Source organism: Moschus berezovskii, chromosome X (genome assembly GCF_049115385.1).
Source record: "Moschus berezovskii isolate FMDL1 chromosome X, NW_MosBer_1.0, whole genome shotgun sequence".
Lineage (NCBI taxonomy): Eukaryota > Metazoa > Chordata > Mammalia > Artiodactyla > Moschidae > Moschus > Moschus berezovskii.
The window spans coordinates 120,158,178-120,179,147 of NC_142488.1; the positions used below are offsets into that span (position 1 = coordinate 120,158,178).

The following is a 20,970-nucleotide window of genomic DNA, read 5'->3' on the forward strand; positions in this document are numbered from 1 at the left end:
TGCAGATGAATGGATAAGAAAGCTCTGGTACATATACACAATGGAGTATTTTTCAGCCATCAAGAAAAATGCATTTGAATCAGTTTTAATGAGGTGGATGAAATTGGAGCCAATTATACAGAGTGAAGTAAGCCAGAAAGAAAAACATCAATATAGTATACTGACGCATATATATGGAATTTAGAAAGATGGAAACCTGAAACCTGTGTACGAGACTGCAAAAGAGACATAGACATATAGAACAGTCTTTGGGACTCTGTGGGAGAGGGTGAAGGTGGGATGATTGGGGAGAATGGCATTGTAGCATGTATATTAGCATATGTGACCAGTCCAGGTTCGACGCATGATGCAGGATGCCTGGGGCTGGTGCACGGGAATGACATGGGGGGAGGATATGGGGAGGAGGGAGGTGGGAGGGGGGTTCGGGAGGGAGAGCACATGTACACCCGGGGCGGATTCATGTCAATGTATCGCAAAACCAACCAATATATTAATGAAAGGTAATTTGCCTCCAATAAAATAAATTAAAATTTAAAAAAGAAAAAAAAAAAAAAAACAAGGGAGCCTCAGTCAGACTGGAGCCTGGAGTAACTGTGTGGAGATCTCCTCCCGTCTCACATCCCACTGCCCTGTGTGGGATCTGTGGTGTGGGAAAGATAGAAGCTCTTGGTATATAAAACCTCGGATACTCTGTCTTGTTAACTGAGCATACTTGTATTCCTATGGAAGACCTCCCCCTTTCTTCTGCATGCATGCTGCTTATTTCATACCCACAACTGAGTTGTTAATAAATCTACGTGTTATACCCAGACTCCCCTGAACTGGCTCTATGTGACAAAAGATCAGGCACAAGTCAGCAAGCAAAGCTTTAACTTTCAACCAAATACACAGTTGTGAGCAATACAATTCAGTAAACACAACTATTTTCTATTGCACAAAACACAGGAAATAATCAAATTTCTTATAGACATTTCTTTATTATACTTTCCCACTTGAATATTTAGAGAATAATTTAAATGTAATGCATACTGACAGCAAGCACAGTATCAAATATTAGTTTTTTTTAATAATTTTCTGTTCTCACCCTTTATTCCTTTAGGAAAAAATATTTAGATGACCTCAAAGAAACAATTATTATGCTAATCACAGTATGCAGTAACACGTACAAGCCCATACTCAATAGAAAAGAAAGCAACAAAGAAGTGAAAAAGTCTTTCTCCTCAAATCATTTTAATTCATTTTTCCACAGCCATATAAATTTAAAGTATGAAACAACAATAATACAGCTATAGAATCTAGGTTCTCTTTCAAAGCAGCGGCATATAAAACATAGAAAAGCTAAAACCTCAGCACAAGCTTCAAAAGAACAAGGACTGAGAGGATTTAGATGAAGACATGAAATACACAAAATACAGTACACAAAAATACTAGAATGCATAAAATATAAAGCTACACATTTCAGGTAGAAAGCATTGTAAAATATATAAAATATGCAAGAAATCAAAACCAAATTGATTTTTCTTAGAGTACCATGAATACACTGGAACTGGCAATTAGCATTTGAAGATGGGAACAAGAAAATAGCAGTTTCCCATTTAAAACTTTATTTCTAGGCTTTAGGATTTCACCTTCTTGACATCCTTCTTTCCAGAGCTCTCAGTAGCTGACTCTGCTTTTCTTTTCTGTGACTAAAATGGAAACAGATTTAATGTTCTGCTCCAATATGCACATTTTTAAATGGCCCAACAATGTTAAATCTAGGATGTAAATGCATCAAAAAAAAATTTTAACATGAATATTCACTTAAACGTTATACTCACAGTTAATGTTCTATATAGCCCAACAAACTATATAACCCAATGTAAAATAACCTCCAAACATGTTTTCTTTTTAAGAAAAGACATAAAATACCCATCAAAAATAGTCATCAAGTTTCTACTTACACATGGTACTAAAAATGTATGCTTAAAGAACTACTTAATACTTAAAATTTTCTGGGAAAAATGTTATTTATGAGTGTATTATTTTTGAAATGTTATGATAGATGCTAAAATACCATATTTCATATATTCTATGATGCACACTTGTTTCCCACTTCAGCATCTCTGAAATCAGGATGCATCCTATAACTGATGACAAACCAGAGTTACTTGGCAGCAGTTTTTCTTAGTAGCACATAAAATAATGCTTTGTCTTACAATGGAAGGCATCTTAGACTTGATGAAATATGGTAGTTTACTTAACCACACTCAAATAATATGTTAAAAAGTACTTGAAATTGTAGCTATACAAGGCAACCTGACTGAGTTAAAATCATCTTACTATTAACAGTTAACTTATTACCAAGTAAATCAAGTAAAGCTTTGCTTGTCTCCTCAAAGTTCTTATTTGTATTCATAGTTCCACAAAGATCAGAAAACTTCTTTGATCAAATCAGAACTCCCAGTTTCACCCTCAGCCCTGCCCCGCCCCACCCCTCTTCTACTCCCCATGGCAAATCCAGTCTCAGTTCAGAGGATTTTACTTGCATTATACTTCTGCTTAAAAGTCATGAGAAATTTTTTAAAATACTGAGCCCTGTTACTAGGGAGTTCCTAACCATATACGCTACAAACAAATAGGAAACACATGGTTGTAGTGTAATTCTTTTTCTGTCAAAAACAAATCAGCATTTCATAAAAACCAGGTTTTATAATAGGTATCACTGGAGCATTAAACATAATATAGCATTTTAATTATGTAAAAAAAATGGGATCTACCTAAAAGTTAGGAAAATGCTGAAAATTTTACCATTGGAGTTTTAGTTGCCCGTTTCTTCTTTTCTGCTCTCTCTCTTTCCTCAATTTCCATATTTTCTTTCTCAATCAACGAAATCAGAGTATTACAGCGTCTCTGGAATTCCTGAACCAAACAAAGAAGACTTTTAATTTCTGCAACCCAGGTACAACCTTCAAAAAGTGATAATTCTTCGATTCTATCATTTCTGTGATAGAGAATTTCTAAGTTGGTATTCTTCAAAACAATATTCATACAGGTTATATTCCACTAAATATATGATAAGTGGATAAATATCATTCAGTGGGAGAATGAGTAAACTGTGGCACATCCATATCATGAATACTGCTCAGCAGCAAAAAGGAAAGAACTATTGGTATATGCAGAAACCTAAATGAACCCTGCTGCTGCTGCTGCTAAGTCGCTTCAGTCGTGTCCGACTCTGTGCAACCCCATAGACGGAAGCCCACCAGGCTCCCCCGTCCCTGGGATTCTCCAGGCAAGAACACTGGAGTGGGTTGCCATTTCCTTCACCAATGCATGAAAGTGAAAAGTGAAACTGAAGTCGCTCAGTTGCGACCCCATGGACTGCAGCCCACCAGGCTCCTCCGTCCATGGGATTTTCCAGGCAAAAGTACTGGAGTGGGGTGCCATTGCCTTCTCCTAAATGAACCCCATCTGAGTGAAAAAAGCCAATCTCAAAAGGTTACACAGCACAGTGTTCCATTATTAAATGACAGAAGTTTAGAAATGGAGAACATGTCAGTGGTTGTCAGGGACTAGAAAAGGGGGTGAGGAGGTGTGACTTTAAAGAGCCAGCACGAGCAAGTCTTCTGGTGGTGCTAGTTACATGTACCTATGTGTGATCAAATTGTATTGAACTACAAACTCGTGAGGAGGGCATGGCAACCCACTCCAGTATTCTTGCCTGGAGAATCCCATGGACAGAGGAGCCTGGCGGACTACAGTCCATGGGGTCACAAAGAGTCAGATATGACTGAAGCAACTTAGCACACACATACACACTTATGCACGCACACACCCATGCACACACACACACCCACACACAAACATGAGTTCATCTATAACCAATGAAATCTGAATAAGCTCTTTGGATTGTACTAATGTCCATTTTCTGACTGTGACATTGTCCTGTGTTTATGGAAGATGTTGCCATCTGGGAAAACTTGGTGAAGGATGCATGGGCCCTCCCTGGACATTTCTTCACAGCTTTCTGTGAATCTATAAATATTTCAAAACAAAAAGTTAACAAAAATCACATTAAAAAAATAAGGGGATGTCCTCTTGTCAAAGTACGATTTGGAAGTACTCAGCTTACAAAAGTCAGATTTCCTTTTACAGGGCTGCTCAGAGCCTTTAAAGTTCTAATAAGCACTGTCAACCACTAGGGTAGGAGATGGAGAAAGCAAGCAATTCCCAAAGCCATTCAATCAGCAGAAGTCTCTTCTCAAAGGATACCTCGTGGGATCAGAGTTCTGAGGAAACACTGCTGCAGTTGTTAATTCAAAGCAAACAATAGCTGGAAAGATTCCACATTAACCTTGCCACTACCTATATTTCACTGCCAGCAAATCAATGCATCCAAACTATAAACAGCTTTCATGAATGTATGGTGAGCATTAAATATGATTCATTAACATCACTTCATGGGAAATAGATGGAAAAACAGTGGAAACAGTGTCAGACTTTGTTTTTTTGGGCTCCAAAATCACTGCAGATGCTGATTGCAGCCATGAAATTAAAAGACGCTTGCTCCTTGGAAGGAAAGTTATGACCAACCTTGATAGTATATTAAAAAGCAGAGACATTACTTTGCCGACCAAGGTCCGTCTAGTCAAGGCAATGGTTTTTCCCGTGGTCATGTATGGATGTGAGAGTTGGACTGTGAAGAAAGCTGATCGCCGAAGAATTGATGCTTTTGAACTGTGGTGTTGGAGAAGACTCTTGAGAGTCCCTTATACTGCAAGGAGATCCAACCAGTCCATTCTAAAGGAGATCAGTCCTGGATGTTCATTGGAGGGACTGATGCTGAGGCTGAAACTCCAATACTTTGGCCACCTCATGCTAAGAGTTGACTCACTGGAAAAGACTCTGATGCTGGGAAAGGTTGGGGGCGGGAGGAGAAGGGGACGACGGAGAATGAGATGGCTGGATGGCATCACCGACTCTGTGGACATGAGTTTGAGTGTACTCCGGGAGTTGGTGATGGACAGGGAGGCCTGGCGTGCTGTGATTCATGGGGTCGCGGAGAGTCGGACACGACTGAGCGACTGAACTGAACTGAACTGAACTGAACATGGACACTCATATATATCAACCTTGTATACTTTGCTATATTTTAAAGGTAAATAACAGCTTAATATCAAAGGATAAATAACATTTAAAATGGTTTCTTTTTGCATAAGCAAAAATATCTGATAAGATATAAAATAGCTAAATGCTCAAATAAAAATGTGGATTTATTAATAATTGAGAACTCCAACCAAAAAAGTGGTCAAAGTACAAGAATAGAAAACAAAAATAATTTTAAGTGTCCAAATATTAAAATCTTTTTTTCAGTCAAAGACATGCAAAGTAAAACAATGATATATTTATCAAATTAGCAAAGACATGCTCATGTGTGTGATATGTACATCCAGTGTTGGCAATAAGATGGTGAAATGGAAGCTCTCATTCACTGATGATGGGATGCCACTGTGAAAAAAATGTGTCCTCCCCAAACCTGTAAGCTGAAGCCTTAACACCCCCACAATGTGATTGTGTTTGGAGAGAGGGCCTTTAAAAGGAGGTAATTAAGGTTAACCAAAGTCATAACGATTGAGTCCTTCCGTGTAAGGACACAGGAAGAGGACACCGTCTACAAGCCAAGGAGAAAGGCCTCACCAGAAACCAACCCACCTGGAGCCAAGGCCATGAGAAATTGTATCCTCATGTGGGTACTATGTTATGGCAGCCCAAGCAGACTAAAATACTATCTTTCTAGAAAGAAAATTGGGATACATCAATGATGTATCCTAAAAATTTCATATTCTTTGAATGAACAATTCCACTTCTAGATGCTTAATGTAAGGAAATAGATGTACACGAAGATTTACAAAACAATATTTAAAGCAGCGTGCTTTTTAGCAGAGAAATACTGGGAACTAAATTTTTGTTAATTTGGAAATTATGATATACATATAAATACATCTTACTGTATACACACATACACAATACAAATAGCTGAGAGAGAACTATGTGCAGAGTTACTGGTGGTTAACAGCAGCTATTTCTGAATATAGAACCAATGGGAACTTTTATTTTCTTCTTTATACTAGCATGTATCTTCTAAATTTTTTATAATGAATATTGCAATCTGTAACATTTTTAAGAAGTGGCAAATTTTTAAAATACAGTTTTATCTTTCTAAAAGCTAGAAAAATGGCACACAGAAATATCATCAACTATCCAAGCATTTTCTACTCTGTAAAATTCAAGCCCAAAAGAAGGCAGAAAACCAAAGACAGTCTAGCCAGAAAAAAAATTCTTCATTAACAAATTATTGTTTAACTATTAAAAATAACCTTCCTCAATTACTCAAGGTTAAATAATTTAGGAAAAATAACATTGGAATTTTCCTTACTTACCAAAACAATAGCAGTATCTTTAATATGCAGACCAAACACTCTTCATAGCTTCATTCAATACCACACATACAAATTAAACAGCATGTTATTCAATTTATCTATTATAGAAAGGGCTAAGTTGACCCTGATGAGATTTGATTGTTGGTTTCTAGGGAGACTAGATAGAGTCTTTATGTGAAGCTGATTCTTGAATCATTAAGTTATACCCTCTGGCTATTATTATTCTCAATAAGTAATAGTTGCCTGTGACTGCAGATATCTTTAGATACATATTCATGGTTCATATGGGTGATTCAGGAAAAAACTAATACTTTTGAGACAATTTCATATGCAGGGAGGTAGAATATCTCAAGATAATTATAAATAGACTCTATAATAAGTTCTTACCTTCATTCCTTTTAACCTGTCACTAACTACAGACAGAAAAATAATCTAACTCTCTGGAGAAAGGCATCAAAGAATGAGTGAGTCTGGATGTTATCTTCCTAGCGTAGGTAATGCCACTTCCTCTAAAGATACCAACCCCATCTTTTATTCACATGCTTAAAGACTGCCTAACTAAGCAGATGGTATCATAAACAGAACACTAGCTAACACCAGAAATTTCTATAAAGAAAGAGGCCAGATTACCAATAAAAACAGTGATTCACTTTTTGAATAACTAAATGACAATGAAATGATTCTGAGAAATTTTATGATGTCTAAAGCAATTTATCTTATATAATTTATTCTTTCACATACATGTTCCCCCTAGATTCTTGGACCTTTTTATCTTCCTATTTTCCTTGGGGTTACAGGGAGTGGTTCACATGGTATCAAACTGTTTCCACAGTTCTGTGGTCTAATTATCTCTTTCTTTCACAATTTCCCCATGCTGGATTTAGGAATGAAATTGAAGGAAGAAAAACAGCACACAAGGATGTGTGTCTTCCTTCCACAAGAGGAAGACAGGAGACACAAAAACAAGAAAGACAACAGAAGAAAGTAGGAAAATGACAAATGGAAAACTGTTGTGCACTGGGATGAACCAGAGGGGTGGGATGGGGAGGGAGGTGGGAGGGGGATTCAAGATGGGGAACACATGTACACCCGGGGTGGATTCATGTCAATGTATGGCAAAACCAATACAATATTGTAAAGTAATTAGCCTCCAATTAAAATAAATAAATAAGACTGCAAAAAATAAAATAAAATGAGATTGAACTTCATCTTTTCTAAGACTTTCTAGCAGTAGAAGTCTCTGCTTTCATCCAGGAGCAAAAGAGGATTCCTGTTTCCCCTAAACTATGTACCTGCTCTATACCAGAATAAATCATGCTTCTGTTGATAAGAAAAAGAAAACTGTTGTACAGTGATAATAGCTGTAGCCAAAGGGAAAAAAAAATCACTTTGTGTTCACACATGCTCAGGAAATGCTAGGTATTTAAAAGATTAAACAAATTTTGTCATGGCAGGACTTCACAGAGCTCTTAGCAGTCTAATGTAGATTTCAAGGGTCAAGGGCAGGATTCAGAACCTTGTTTTGCATATTGTATATTTGCAAATCCTGGAACAATGTTTGGTAGAAACCAACTTGGGAAATGCTGTGCAGGGTAAGAATGATGGAGAAAGTCGACTAAGTTTGAATCAAAATGCAAAGAACCTAGAAGCTAAAAACAAAGAACTAAGCAATTTTACTTAATTCAGTTGACAAAAGGATCACTGATGATTTTTAAGCAGGAGGAGTCATGTAATCAAAGGTATATTGTGTACTCTGAAATCTTCCCCTGATACAGTCTCAATAGGAGGAGCTCATAAAATTACAGACTCTCAAGATTGAAAAGGACCTTTAAAAATCACTCAGGTTGATGCTGAATCTCTTCTACTAGGTCCTTGTTAATTAGCTGCCCAGCCTGTCTGCATTCTTCCAATGATGGGGTACTCATTACCTCACAAGATTGCCTTGCCCACCTCTGATTAAGTTTAAAATATTCCCTTATGCAAAGCTACAATGTGCTACCTTATCGTTTCCAACAATTGGTTCTAGGTCTAACCTTTGTAGTCAGATTGAACAAGCTGATTCCCTCTTCTGTACGACTATCTTTCAGATATTACAAGGCAGCTCTCATGCCTCCATCACAATCACCACAATCACCACCAGACCTGCCAAACCTCTCCTTTAGGCTCCCCCTTTACACATCCTTCATTTAACACGTTTCCTGAAGGACTGTATAATGTTTATGTCTACCTTGGTTATATTATTTATTTCCTTCCAGTTTTCTTACACATTCTTTAAATCAGGGGTCAGCACATCTTTTCTGCGAAGAGCCAAACAGTAAATACTGTCGGCTCGGCAGACCACATGGTCTCTGTCACAACTACTCGGCTTTGCCACTGCAGCATGAAGGCGTGTGGCTGGGTTCCAACAAAACTGTTCAGACACTAAAATCTGAACTTTGTATAATTTTCACATGTCACAAAATAGCCTTCTTTTGATTTTCTTTCAACCATTTGAAAATGTAAAAATCATTCTTGGCTTGCAGGCTGTACAAAAACAGGTAAAGGGCCGTAGTTTGCCAAACCCTGGTTTAAACTAGACTTTAGATTGACTTTAAGCAAACTGTCTGCCTTGGTTTTCCATGTCTTTTTAATGGTTTATGATTCTGTTCAATGCAAAGTCACCCAAGTCCCAACTTTTGAGTACTAGGACATGGATCTCTACCTTTATTTAATAAATGATGGGATGTTTGCAGTAAGTGGTGCTGCCCTGTACTGTGTGGTGAATATCAATCACGACAGGCACCAAGTTCAAACATCCTTTGCCCCAATACTCAGCTTCAAAGCATCAATTCAAAAGGCACAGAAAGCATCAATAGACTTGAAGTGACTTATTGAAAGAGATTAAAGAGACTCCACATTACATTTCCTATGTACTAAAATCCTAGACACTAAGCCTGTCTAAGTCTGAATGACAGAAGGTCGGTGCCCGCTATTGGTTCAAAGTCAAAAACAGATGAATAATCAGGAGCAAAAATAAATAAATAAATTGCACTCCACATTGGTGCCTCAAAATTTGTAGGTAGTCCTATAAAGTCAGAATTTTCTTCTATAGTTCTTAGTAAAACAAAACTGGGAGTTTTTTTCTCCTCTGCTGTTTTGTAAACTCCCTGCACTTTACCTTCAGAATCAACACCTTCAACTATATATTCTGTGGTATATTTCCCAGGTTCTTTGTCACCTTGGAACCCCCCTCATACTAACAAAAAGCAATGGCATTCTATGCTAGAATCTCAGGGCCCGAGTATACTGGCCATTAGATGGGAGTTATATATTCTAATAATAATAATATAAAAACATCTTATATTTCTTAAGCAAGTATCAAATGTTATGACAGTTTTACCTAATTGCTGCTACTTAAACATCGTTATTTGTAAAATGTCACGTCACTTCCTCTCAGGATAGCTGATGCTGCTGCTGCTGCTAAGTCACTTCAGTCGTGTCCGACTCTGTGTGACCCCATAGACGGAAGCCCACCAGGCTCCCCCGTCCCTGGGATTCTCCAGGCAAGAACACTGGAGTGGGTTGCCATTTCTTTCTCCAATGTGTGAAAGTGAAAAGTGAAAGTGAAGTCGCTCAGTTGTGTCTGACCCTTAGCGACCCCACAGACTGCAGCCTACCAGGCTCCTCCATCCATGGGATTTTCTAGGCAAGAGTACTGGAGTGGCTTGCCATTGCCTTCTCCGGGCTGATGCTGCTATTTAGTCGCTAAGTCATGCCTGACTCTTTGTAACCCTATGGACTGTAGCCCTCCAGACTCCTCTGCCCATGGAATTTCCCAGGCAAGAATACTGAAGTGGGTTGCTAGAATAGCTGCTGCTGCTGCTGTTAAGTCACTTCAGTCGTGTCCGACTCTGTGCGACCCCATAGATGTCAGCCCACCAGACTCCCCCGTCCCTGGGATTCTCCAGTCAAGAACACTGGAGTGGGCTGCCATTTCCTTCTCCAATGCATGAAAGTAAAAAGTGAAACTGAAGTCGCTCAGTCGTGTCCAACTCCTGCGACCCCATGGACTGCAGCCTACCAGGCTCCTTCATCCATGGGATTTTCAAGGCAAGAGCTTTTCAAGGGCAGGATAGCACATAAGCGTAAATACGTAAAACAAACTCCTGTTAGTGCATGTATCATATTTCAGATTGTTAGAACAATTCAGTCTTAAATCAAACACTACAGTTACTAATAAAACACATGATATTTACAACTGGCTATTCAAACCAAAGCTTCAGGGATTATAGCCAACTAAAGTCCATCATTAGAGAAATGTAGATGAAAAGAAAAGAATGGAAGAGGAAAAAAGAACTCAAACCCATTGCTACATTTCTTCACATTCTATCCAAATGTTGGCCAATGATAGGGTCTATGAGACAGAAGCCAACTGAAAAACCAAAGTTCCATGCTCATTTACTCACTAAATGCCCACTTTGTGTGAGGTGTTATGCTGGTACCTTTAGATGTAACCATTTGCTCTTGAAGGTTAAGACAGCAGCAGTAAAAAAATGACTCTAGGGCAGATGGTGATATATTAGCCAAGGCGGGGGGGAAAGAGGAGGAACAGAGAAGAGACAGAGATAGAAATTTGGGAATTATCAGCCTATATGGGAGTTGAGGTAGACGTTTGCCCATTTCCACAGAGCAGTATTTCTATACAGTAAATCTGACCATGTCACAGCCCTCTTAAAATCTTTCAATGACTCCCCATTTCCTATGGAATAGTGATCAAAGTTCAACAGGGCCCCTGGTCATTTGGCTGCCAGCTTTTTCCTCATTTTCCGGGACTTTCCTACTCACACCCCAGCACACCAACCTACTTGCAGTTTGTAAATATGCTGTGCTTGTTTCTACCTCTGCACATGCCATTTCCATAGTCCCAGGGCCAATTCCTTCCTGGTCTTTCAAGGATCATTTCCAAGAAGGACCTCTTCTGTGAAGCCATTCCTCTGACCTAACCCTTAAGGCAAAGTTAAGCACAACTCCTTCTGTACACACCTCTATATAGGATCTTTTGGAAAATTAAGGCTGAAGAGGACATTTTAGTCTTTCAAGCACATGGGGAAATAATATATAGCTATAAGCATAAATATATTTTAACAATTCTATAGTCAAGAATTCATCAATAATTTTATATTTCACCAATTTTTTGAATAATGTATTAATTCATATCCTCACATTTCATTAAGAAAGTAATGCTCTAAGATACCAATATTAGCTGTTATCACACAATTAAAGTACTAGTACATAAAATGAAAAATCATGAGTGGCCTTCCTTATAAAATTTCCTAGGCTACACTGCATAAGCAACAAACAAAAGCATCATTGCGACTATAGAATAGCTTGGAAATTTTTTAACTTGAGTTCTGTTTTTCTAAAGTCTCTATAAAGAAAATTCCTCTCTGACTGGACAGATAATTTATCAAATATCCTGTGCTGAACTAATAACTTACTTATGGTTTTCTATCACAGATAAACCTACAAAAAGGGAAGCAAGCTCATAAAGAGCTATAGCAACATTTTCTAAAAAGTCTTTTTCCTCCTACAACTCAAATGAAGAATGTCATGTTCTTAATTTTAAATAAGGAACACTTTCATTAATAATAAAGCTGTGATTTGAAAACAAACAGCAATAACATGAAATTTTTATTACATTGTACAACAGTGTGTAATTTTCTGAAATACTACCTAAAAAATTCATTTGAACTACCACAAAAGGCAAGGCAATTGTAATCACGAATTATTAATATTTTCATTCAACTCTAAGGTCCATGGCCACAGGATATGCACACGGAGCTTCTTGAGAGTCTAGGAAAGGAAAGAAAAAACTCCTTAGAGTCTAAAAATTAAGAATATTTTTTGGCTAAAATGAAGAGTCAGAGCAACCTTGCCAAGGAAGCATAATCACTATATCAAGAAAAGTTTCAGAGAGCCAAATTCTGCTTTTTATCCATTGAGTACTTCAAAGAACCTAAGCAGAAGCAAGGACTTACTGATTAAACTCTAGATACTTTCAATGTCTTTTCCAGTAAACTGACTAATGTGCTAGATCTTTTAGACTTCTCAGATTCTTTTCAAATCTCCCAGTCATGTCAGTCTGTCACTAAATGAATGAAGATAGTGCCCTGAAATTCATTCAGTAAAAGGAATTAATGAGCTACTGTTGACAAAGGGATTGGCAACCTTATAGTATAAAAGGTATTATACAAAGTATTATCTTTTCTTCTTATAGTCATCCAGCAAAGATACTTTTAATTCTGATAGTTTTAAATGTCCTAAGACTAAGACCTCATTATAATACATTTTTTTCTTAGAAGGAAAATAGTAGGGCAATTCATATGCTCTGAGCTTAAAAATCTAAATTGATCATATCCTTCCTACTTGTTTATGTAGTTCAACAGAGACTGATTACTTACTTAAAGACCACACAGTTTCTCAGAGAAAGAAATCACAATCTTTTTAGCACAGAGAAATGGAACTAAAACTCATTTTCTCTTTTGTATAGCCAGCATTTTTAAATGGAAAAGAGCCTCAAAGAAATTTCAACCTTTAGCTGAAGGCTTTCAAAATGTGGCATATTCAGAAGTGAAGGCTCATGACTTTAAGCATTTTAAGACTGTTGGTTAAGTCAGAAGCCATGAATTCAGTAGTTTGAGATCTCTGAATAAAATATAACTACCAAAGTTTCTATTTTTTTCTAAGTACTTCACACTATTTATTGGTATCTCTGGGAAAGTCATCTTTAAGCAAGATTGTTTTTAAAGACAGCTTCTTTAGTAAGCTAAGTTTAAGGTTTAATCGTTAATAAAATGTTAATTTGAACACAGTGACACACTCACATAATGAATCAAGTTATATCCTCTGTATTTTGGGGTTTTTCAATGAAGCAAATTATTTTAATTTTAGAAATCACAACTGCCTCCTTCAAGGGGAAAGTTTCACTTCCTAGATTGTGAATGATCCACTACACAAGACCAATCATTTAAAATGAGGGGAAAAGAGATCATCTAGAAATAACAGTAATCCATTTTTTAATTCCCTAATGATTTATATTATCATGAAATATTCTAAAAAGATGGTCTAAATAGTCTAAATCCAGAAAAATAAAAATTACCCACTAAATAGGAAGGAAATGATATAGTGGAAAATTTAACAAAAACTCTGGATTAAAATATTTACTATGAAATAAGCGACTATATGTTTTTAAAGATTCTTTAGAAATCATAAATTCCACCTTCCAGAACATAATTAAGGACAGAATCGTTATTGTTTGTAACAGACAAAATAAAAGTTTCATTTTTCAGTCACGTTTGTAGTTAATATCTACTCTTTGAAAAACATACATTAAAGATTTAAACCTCTTGGTAAAGAAAGACATAAATGTTTTGTAGAAAGATGGAGGAAAAGATTCTTTACAAGGGAGTTCAGAGACATCTAGTGGTTGTTAACAATACACTTGGTTTTTTCCTGGAAAATGAAATAAGGTTACATAGTTCTACAGTCATGTTCATATTACAAATAATATAAGATTTTCCCTGTACTTCTGAATCTGTTTCACCCTACTGCTTTAGCTTAATGTTTCCAGAAACTGAAAACAGCATTAAACTCAACCTTTAAAAAGTAGTAAAATATCACTGAAATAATACACAAAACTCTGCAAATGTTCCATCACATAAAAGGGCGTGTATGATTTAAAACATAATTCATCAACAAATGCAGGTGGGTATTTGTCTTTTACAAGCTGCTAATGCTGCTATAAATTAGATCACTATATGCATAAAACCCCAAATGGCTAAAAATTTTAAATGCCTGGCTTCTGAAAGGAGTTCTCTGCTAAACATGGTCATAGATGCACCAAGCTAGAAGGCACCTTAAAAGGCCAACAAGCTCACTGCCAAAGTCTTCAGACTGTCAAAATAGAATCTAATTTTCAAAGCTAATAGAAAAGCTATTCTATACTGTTCTTCAATAGTCTATTTCAATGATCCAAAGAACCTGTCAAACAACTCTTCCCTCCAACATCAGTCCTTCATGCTACAGATTAATCCTCATCTTTTTTATTCTTTCCTCAGTTCTTTCTGCTATGTATTATTAACATTTACACTTCTTCCTATTCTTTTATACAAGTGCAGCACTTTACATTCGTCCCTATTACTGTCATGTAGCAAGGGAGATTCAATTGATTCATCATTACAATTTCTCTAGTTTCTTTTGTATTCTGGCTTGATCCAAAGTATTTGCTACCTCTCTCAGTATTTATATTCCATAAACTTGATAGACACAATCTAATAACAATCCAGGAACACTCTAAATTTGTGTTAAGTTTTAACACAAAATACCTGATTTACAAAGCATCCACCAAAATTAGCACCTTCAATATAGCAATTCAGACTTTTCTTTTCTTTTTATTCAATTTATATTGAATAAAATAATATATATATTATAATATATATATAAATAATATATTTATATTGAATAAAAAAATTATATTCTTACTGAGAATATAAAATGGGTCAGACAAAATATCAAGCATTGCTTCACATCTCTATGAACTCTTGGCCAAGAAAACATTTATGACTATAGAAACTAAAGAAAAATGTCCATTGTTTGGATTGTTGGTTTCTGGCTACTTTTAATGTTTTGTTGTTGTTGTTCAGTCGCTCAGTCGTGTCTGACTCTTTTAGGCTATATGAATCTATTTTTTTCTTAATTACCTCAACTAACAAAAGACTGACAGTGCCAACATTAAAAATATGCTGCATTTATTTCTGGCTTCCCTGATAGCTCAGTTGGTAAAGAATCCACCTGCAATGCAGGAGACCCCAGTTCGATTCCTGGGTCGGGAAGATATGATGGAGAAGGGATAGGCTACCCACTCCAGTATTCTGGCCTGGAGAATTCCATGGACTGTATAGTCCATGGGGTCGGGTCACAAAGAGTCGAACACGACTCTTTGCATACCAGCATTTATTTCCATACCAGCAATAACACTGCTAAGCGGCATTAGGATTTAACAGGAACACAATTCATGTCAGAAAGTAACAGGAAATTACATCAAGCTAAAATAAAATCTCTTCTTAATTATTCACTCTCATGATATTCTTACAAAAACTCAGGCAACAATTCCTTCTCGTTAAAAATAAATTCTTAAGTTATTCACACAGTCTCAAATATCACCTGCCTCATTACAAAGGGGAAACTACCTTTAAAGTGGAGAGCTCTGATGGTCACCATATTAACCCTGTGATCAAACTCACCGTCACCAAGAGTGTGACAACCTGACATAATGAGCCTCCTGATGTGATGCAATACACATCACTTAGGCGGGCTGCTGCCAAAAATGCTTAACCTAAATCTAACAGTGAGCAAACAATGAGATACGTGTTGGGCATTCTACAAAATGAGCCTGGGTACCTTACAAAAGTCACTGTGGTGAAAAACAAAAGTTGTAGATTGAAGAGACTAAAGAGACTCAACCAAATGCAATATGTGAACTGTGACTGGCTCATCAATTTAAAACAACAGCTATGAAAGACACTTTGGGGGCAAGTGGGAAATGTTGTACATGGACTGTATACTAGATGATACTACTGAATCAATGTTAACATTTTCACATAGGATGATGGTATTGTGCTCATGGAGGAAAATATTTTTATTTAGGCGATAAACACTTATTTTTAGGCGATAAATGCTGACGTATTTAGAGGTGAACACATGATGTCTGTGACCTACTTTCAAATGGTTCAGAAACATAGATCTGTCTATTAATAAATAGAAAATACAGATCTAGATTTCTGAATATAGCTGTGTTTCTGAATTTCTGAGTATAATATATAGATTCTATATGTATAGATAGATTCTATGTATATAAGTACACACACACACACACATATACATATATATACACATCGAATGAGCGACTGAACTGAACTGAACTGATGCATATACTAGTAAGAGGAGAAAGCCAATGTGGCAAATGTTAACAATTACAGAATCTAAGTGAAGGATATGTGACGTTTGAAATTTTTCAAAATAAAAAGTAGGAGGAAATAAGCAAGAAAGGAATACATACCATGGCGGTTCTAGACTTGATAAACCAATCAAATCTAAACTGAGGAGCATTCCGCACACACTGTCTCAATTCTTCATACACGTTTTCTCTATCAAAGCCCATTTTGTGTAACATACATATCAGGAATCTATCTTCTTCCTCAGTATAGTTCTTTCCTTTGCTAGTTCCATACTGAATACGTAACTGATGAAATGGAGCCTTGTATCTTGCAATCTATAGATTTAAACAAAATAGTGCTTCTAACTAAATGTGCAGTAATAATAAGTCAAAGCTAATCACCATTTAATCATCAATTGAAACAATCTATTGGTAATGTGACAATTAGGAAATATAGTACTTTAGCATCCAGGGCTTTCTTGATACTAATTCTTCGTTGAATTCTTGCTTCTCCACGTTCAATTTGAGCCATAATTTTCTCAATGTCCTGTAATTCATTGCAACGCTCCCAAAACACAGCTAAAAAAAACAAAGAGTTATTATTTCACAATTCTGTCATCTTACATAAATGAATCCAAGGAACTACAGAATGAAGAATTAGCAGGAAAGGATACAGTGAAATTATACTGTTTATACTTAAGATTCAGATTCATCAGTATATATAGACATATATATATACATACATATGCATATATATAGGGCTTCCCTGGTGGCTCAGATGGTAAAGTGTCTGTCTGCAATGCAGGAGACCCAGGTTCGATCCCTGGGTTGGGAAGATCCCCTGGAGAAGGAAATGGCAGCCCACTCCAGTACTCTTGCCTGGAAAATCCCATGGACGGAGGAACCTGATAGGCTACAGTCCATGGGGTCACAAAGAGTTGGACATGACTGAGTGACTTCACTTTCACTTTCACATATATATATATATATGTTCATAAATACTCTTAAGGTGTAATAAATGAGGGGTATTAAATACCTCTTTCATTTAAAAGTAAGACCTCAACAAGAAGGTTTTAGGTTAGCAATTTTCCTTTCATGAAATATTATGAAGCTTTTTTTCTATTTTATTTATTTATTTTTATTTATTTGGCTGCACTAGGTCTTAGTTGTGGTAAGTGGGATATTCTATCTCACTTACAACATGTGGGATCCAGTTCCCTGACCAGGGATTGAACCCAGGCCCCCTGCATTGGGAGAGTGGAGTCCTAGCCACTGGACCACCAGGGAAGTGCCTATTATGAAGTTATTATCCATCTCAGATGACTAGAATTTCAAAAGATACTACAGATATTGATTTAAGCTATGCTTTTATTTGAACATTATATCCTTTAGCACAGCCCCAATTAAGCTGTCCTGAGTTAGTCATCCTACCTGGCCTGGTGTCAATTTGAAGGAATATCTGACATAATATCTTCTTTAATCAACTTTTTTTTCTTGCAACTTCATACACATTGATGCTTATTCCCCCTCCTATCTTTTGAAGAAAATTCTACTTCAGAAAATTTCTCAGCACGTATCTTTTTACACTATTTTCGTTCAACTCTTGCTGCTAAAATTTAACTTTTTCCTCTATTTTACCCCTTTTTAAGTCTCCAAATGCCCTAAACTTATGCAGCACATGGTAACAGCAGTAGTAATGTTATGCTGGTATCAAAGTAAAGAACATTCATAGACCTGATGTTATACTACACGAAATAACAACTCAGTATAATCCATCTCTAAAGTCCCTGGCAATCACCAGAAGGCTCTTTCACATTTCCAAAAGAAAAATAAAGTATCTGCTCCCTAATTAAACATAGACTTATTCAAGCACTAGCACTATAAATAATAAATTAAAAGTTGTTCCTAGTCTGCATTAATCTTTGGCATATTTATTAGTATTTCAACGTTTCCTCCCTACTATTTTTCACAGCAAAAATATAGAATTTCACTTGTTAGGCTAAGTAGGCTTCGAGGGGCTAGCACAGAAACCTAAACCTACTTTGTAACATTTCTATAGGGAAAAATGTCCTAGGTTTCATACAGCTGCTGCTGCTGATGCTGCTGCTAAGTCGCTTCAGTCGTGTCCAACTCTGTGTGACCCCATAGACGGCAAGAGAGTTCCAGAAAAACATCTATTTCTGCTTTATTGACAATGCCAAAGCCTTTGACTGTGTGATGCTGCTGCTGCTGCTAAGTCACTTCAGTCATGTCCAACTCTGTGTGACCCCATAGACAGAAGCCCACCAGGCTCCCCCGTCCCTGGGATTCTCCAGGCAAGAACACTGGAGTGGGTTGCCATTTCCTTCTCCAATGTGTGAAGTGAAAAGTGAAAGTGAAGTCGCTCAGTCGTGTCTGACCCTTAGCGATCCCACGGACTACAGCCAACCAGGCTCCTCCATCCATGGGATTTTCTAGGCAATAGTACTGGAGTGGCTTGCCATTGCCTTCTCCAATCCACTAGCTACCCTTGTTTTATCAGTGCTATACTTGGCTCTATTAGCTAACTAGCAGGGATAACAGCAATTTGTTTTTGTAAGTCTTATAATCTTTTCATAGAAATGCAATTACATTTTATACTTTCACCTACAGTTTATTCATAAAAGTCTAAAGGTCTCTGAACAAAGGCATAATTAAACTGACACAAAGAAATGCAAAAGGTTACAAGTAAAACACCATTTTTGAAGTTATATATACAAACCTGAATATTCCATGACCTCCTCAGGGGATTTGCCCTCCACCTCTCGAGCAATATTATCAATGTCATCTCTTCCATATTTCTCATTAGCTTTAATGAACTGATTGAAATCTCGCTTAGTCCAGTTTGTGAATCCCTGTGAACAAAAAAGCAAGCATCATCAATAGAGGTTAAATTAACAAATCTAAATATTGTTCTATTTAGTTCTATATAACAATACATTAAAAACAGTTCAAAAGACTTAAAATTTTTCTTCTTATAAAATCCCAGGTTTTTTTATGTTGAAATCAAAAGTTGAGTTAGTGTTATTGCAAAAATAACTGCTTTTCTATCATAGAGAGAATATATTTCTCTCTAAGTACTAAAAACTGATTTATAGTTCTAAGATATTATATAGTTTTTAACTCCATATTTTATAGATGCCTACTACATTAAAACACAAATGCATAAAATAAAAATACTAATATAAATGCTGAAGTCCTGGATATTCCAGTACTTCATTTTTTTCACAGATGTGTTTCCATGTAAATTAAGAAAAAAAAATGTCAATGCTTTAAATCAAAAAAATACATAAAGAAAAAAAGACTGAAGAAAATTTTTATAACTCTTTACATCATTCCAAACTACTATGAATAAATAAATTCTGTTCAAAATTATATTCATAAACAGGATTTCTATAAATGGTGTTATTGGGCCCACTCAATTTCTTTCCTAAAAGAGAACACTTCAACCAATCAGTGTTCTCAGTCTCTCCATCTATGGGGTCGCACAGAGTCGGACACTACTGAAGCGACTTAGCAGCAGCAGCAGCAACAGCATGTCTCTGAAGTCACAAGACTAAATTTCTGTCTTCCATTCCTCATGTCCCAACCCACATAAATGTGATACCCTCAACAAAGCAAAACTTTATCCATAACCTCTAGTTGATCAAGTTTTCCGATTATCCCACATTTTGTTCCTTTGTACTCCTGTGATTTTTTGAAAGATTAACTATTTATGGCAGTAGAGAAAAATGACTAAAGATGACTTCAAGTACTAAGAGGGGCAAAAAACTGATTTAGTTTCTAATTATAAACAAAAGCAATTTCTCAGTTGAGACTGTATATTCACAATATGTTGTACATTTATAATATGCTGCAAGCCAAGGAACATTCTAAGACCATAACTTTATTTTTGTGTTCAGGAAGTAAATTTTGAAAATAAAATATGAATATTTAAATGTTTTATTTTATTCTATGGTAAGTCCTAATATTTAGCCAGTTGCAATTACATTTTCCAACTGAACTTTATGACTTCCAGGCATTTGGCTCAGAAACTTATTAATGTAAATTGTAAAAATTCATTCAATAAAATTACATGTTATAACAAAGAAAAGACCTATATAATAAATAAGATATAAATATCAAAATGAACTTTCAATAATTAATATGAAAAATTCCCTAGCACTGTGTTTTGCATATGGTTCAAAAAAATTTGTTGAATAATAAATCTTGCTGGCTATTTTCAATACTAAGGTAGAACATATTTTTATTTATTATTTTGCAAGTACCTTTTACACTGTAATTCTTTTTATCTTCTACAGATTATTTTGGAAGTATGTCACTCATAAAACTCACTAAAGCAACAATTACCAGAAAGCATTAATATATTGTTCAAATGAAAATGTTTATATTTAATTATTATTAATATAAATATTATTTAAATATTTAATAACTATTAACTTTTAACTATACAATGAGTATCTTTAAAAGTTTCAGAAATTTCTCACCATTGTATTAAAGTTCTTTTCAAGAAAGGATATGAGGCATTTTCAGAATTATGAAGTCATTCCATAAATA

General features: G+C 36.0%; 1 protein-coding gene across 4 annotated transcripts in view; it reads right to left on the minus strand.

Annotated features, from left to right (window-relative positions):
* Positions 1-1,213: 1,213 nt before the first annotated feature.
* Positions 1,214-20,970, minus strand: part of SMARCA1 (SNF2 related chromatin remodeling ATPase 1) — a 69,941-nt gene continuing 50,184 nt past the window's right edge. The window contains exons 22-26 of one of the 4 annotated variants that reach the window (XM_055438596.2): positions 19,136-19,268; positions 16,856-16,974; positions 16,519-16,731; positions 2,791-2,901; positions 1,214-1,688 (exon numbers count right to left, since the gene is read on the minus strand). In XM_055438596.2, the coding sequence (XP_055294571.1) occupies positions 1,617-1,688; positions 2,791-2,901; positions 16,519-16,731; positions 16,856-16,974; positions 19,136-19,268 (648 nt within the window). In that variant the 3' untranslated portion in view covers positions 1,214-1,616. Of the gene's footprint in view, positions 1,758-2,759; positions 2,902-16,518; positions 16,732-16,855; positions 16,975-19,135; positions 19,269-20,970 lie in introns of all 4 variants that reach the window. The other 3 variants (XM_055438599.2, XM_055438598.2, XM_055438597.2) reach the window with 3 other exon arrangements.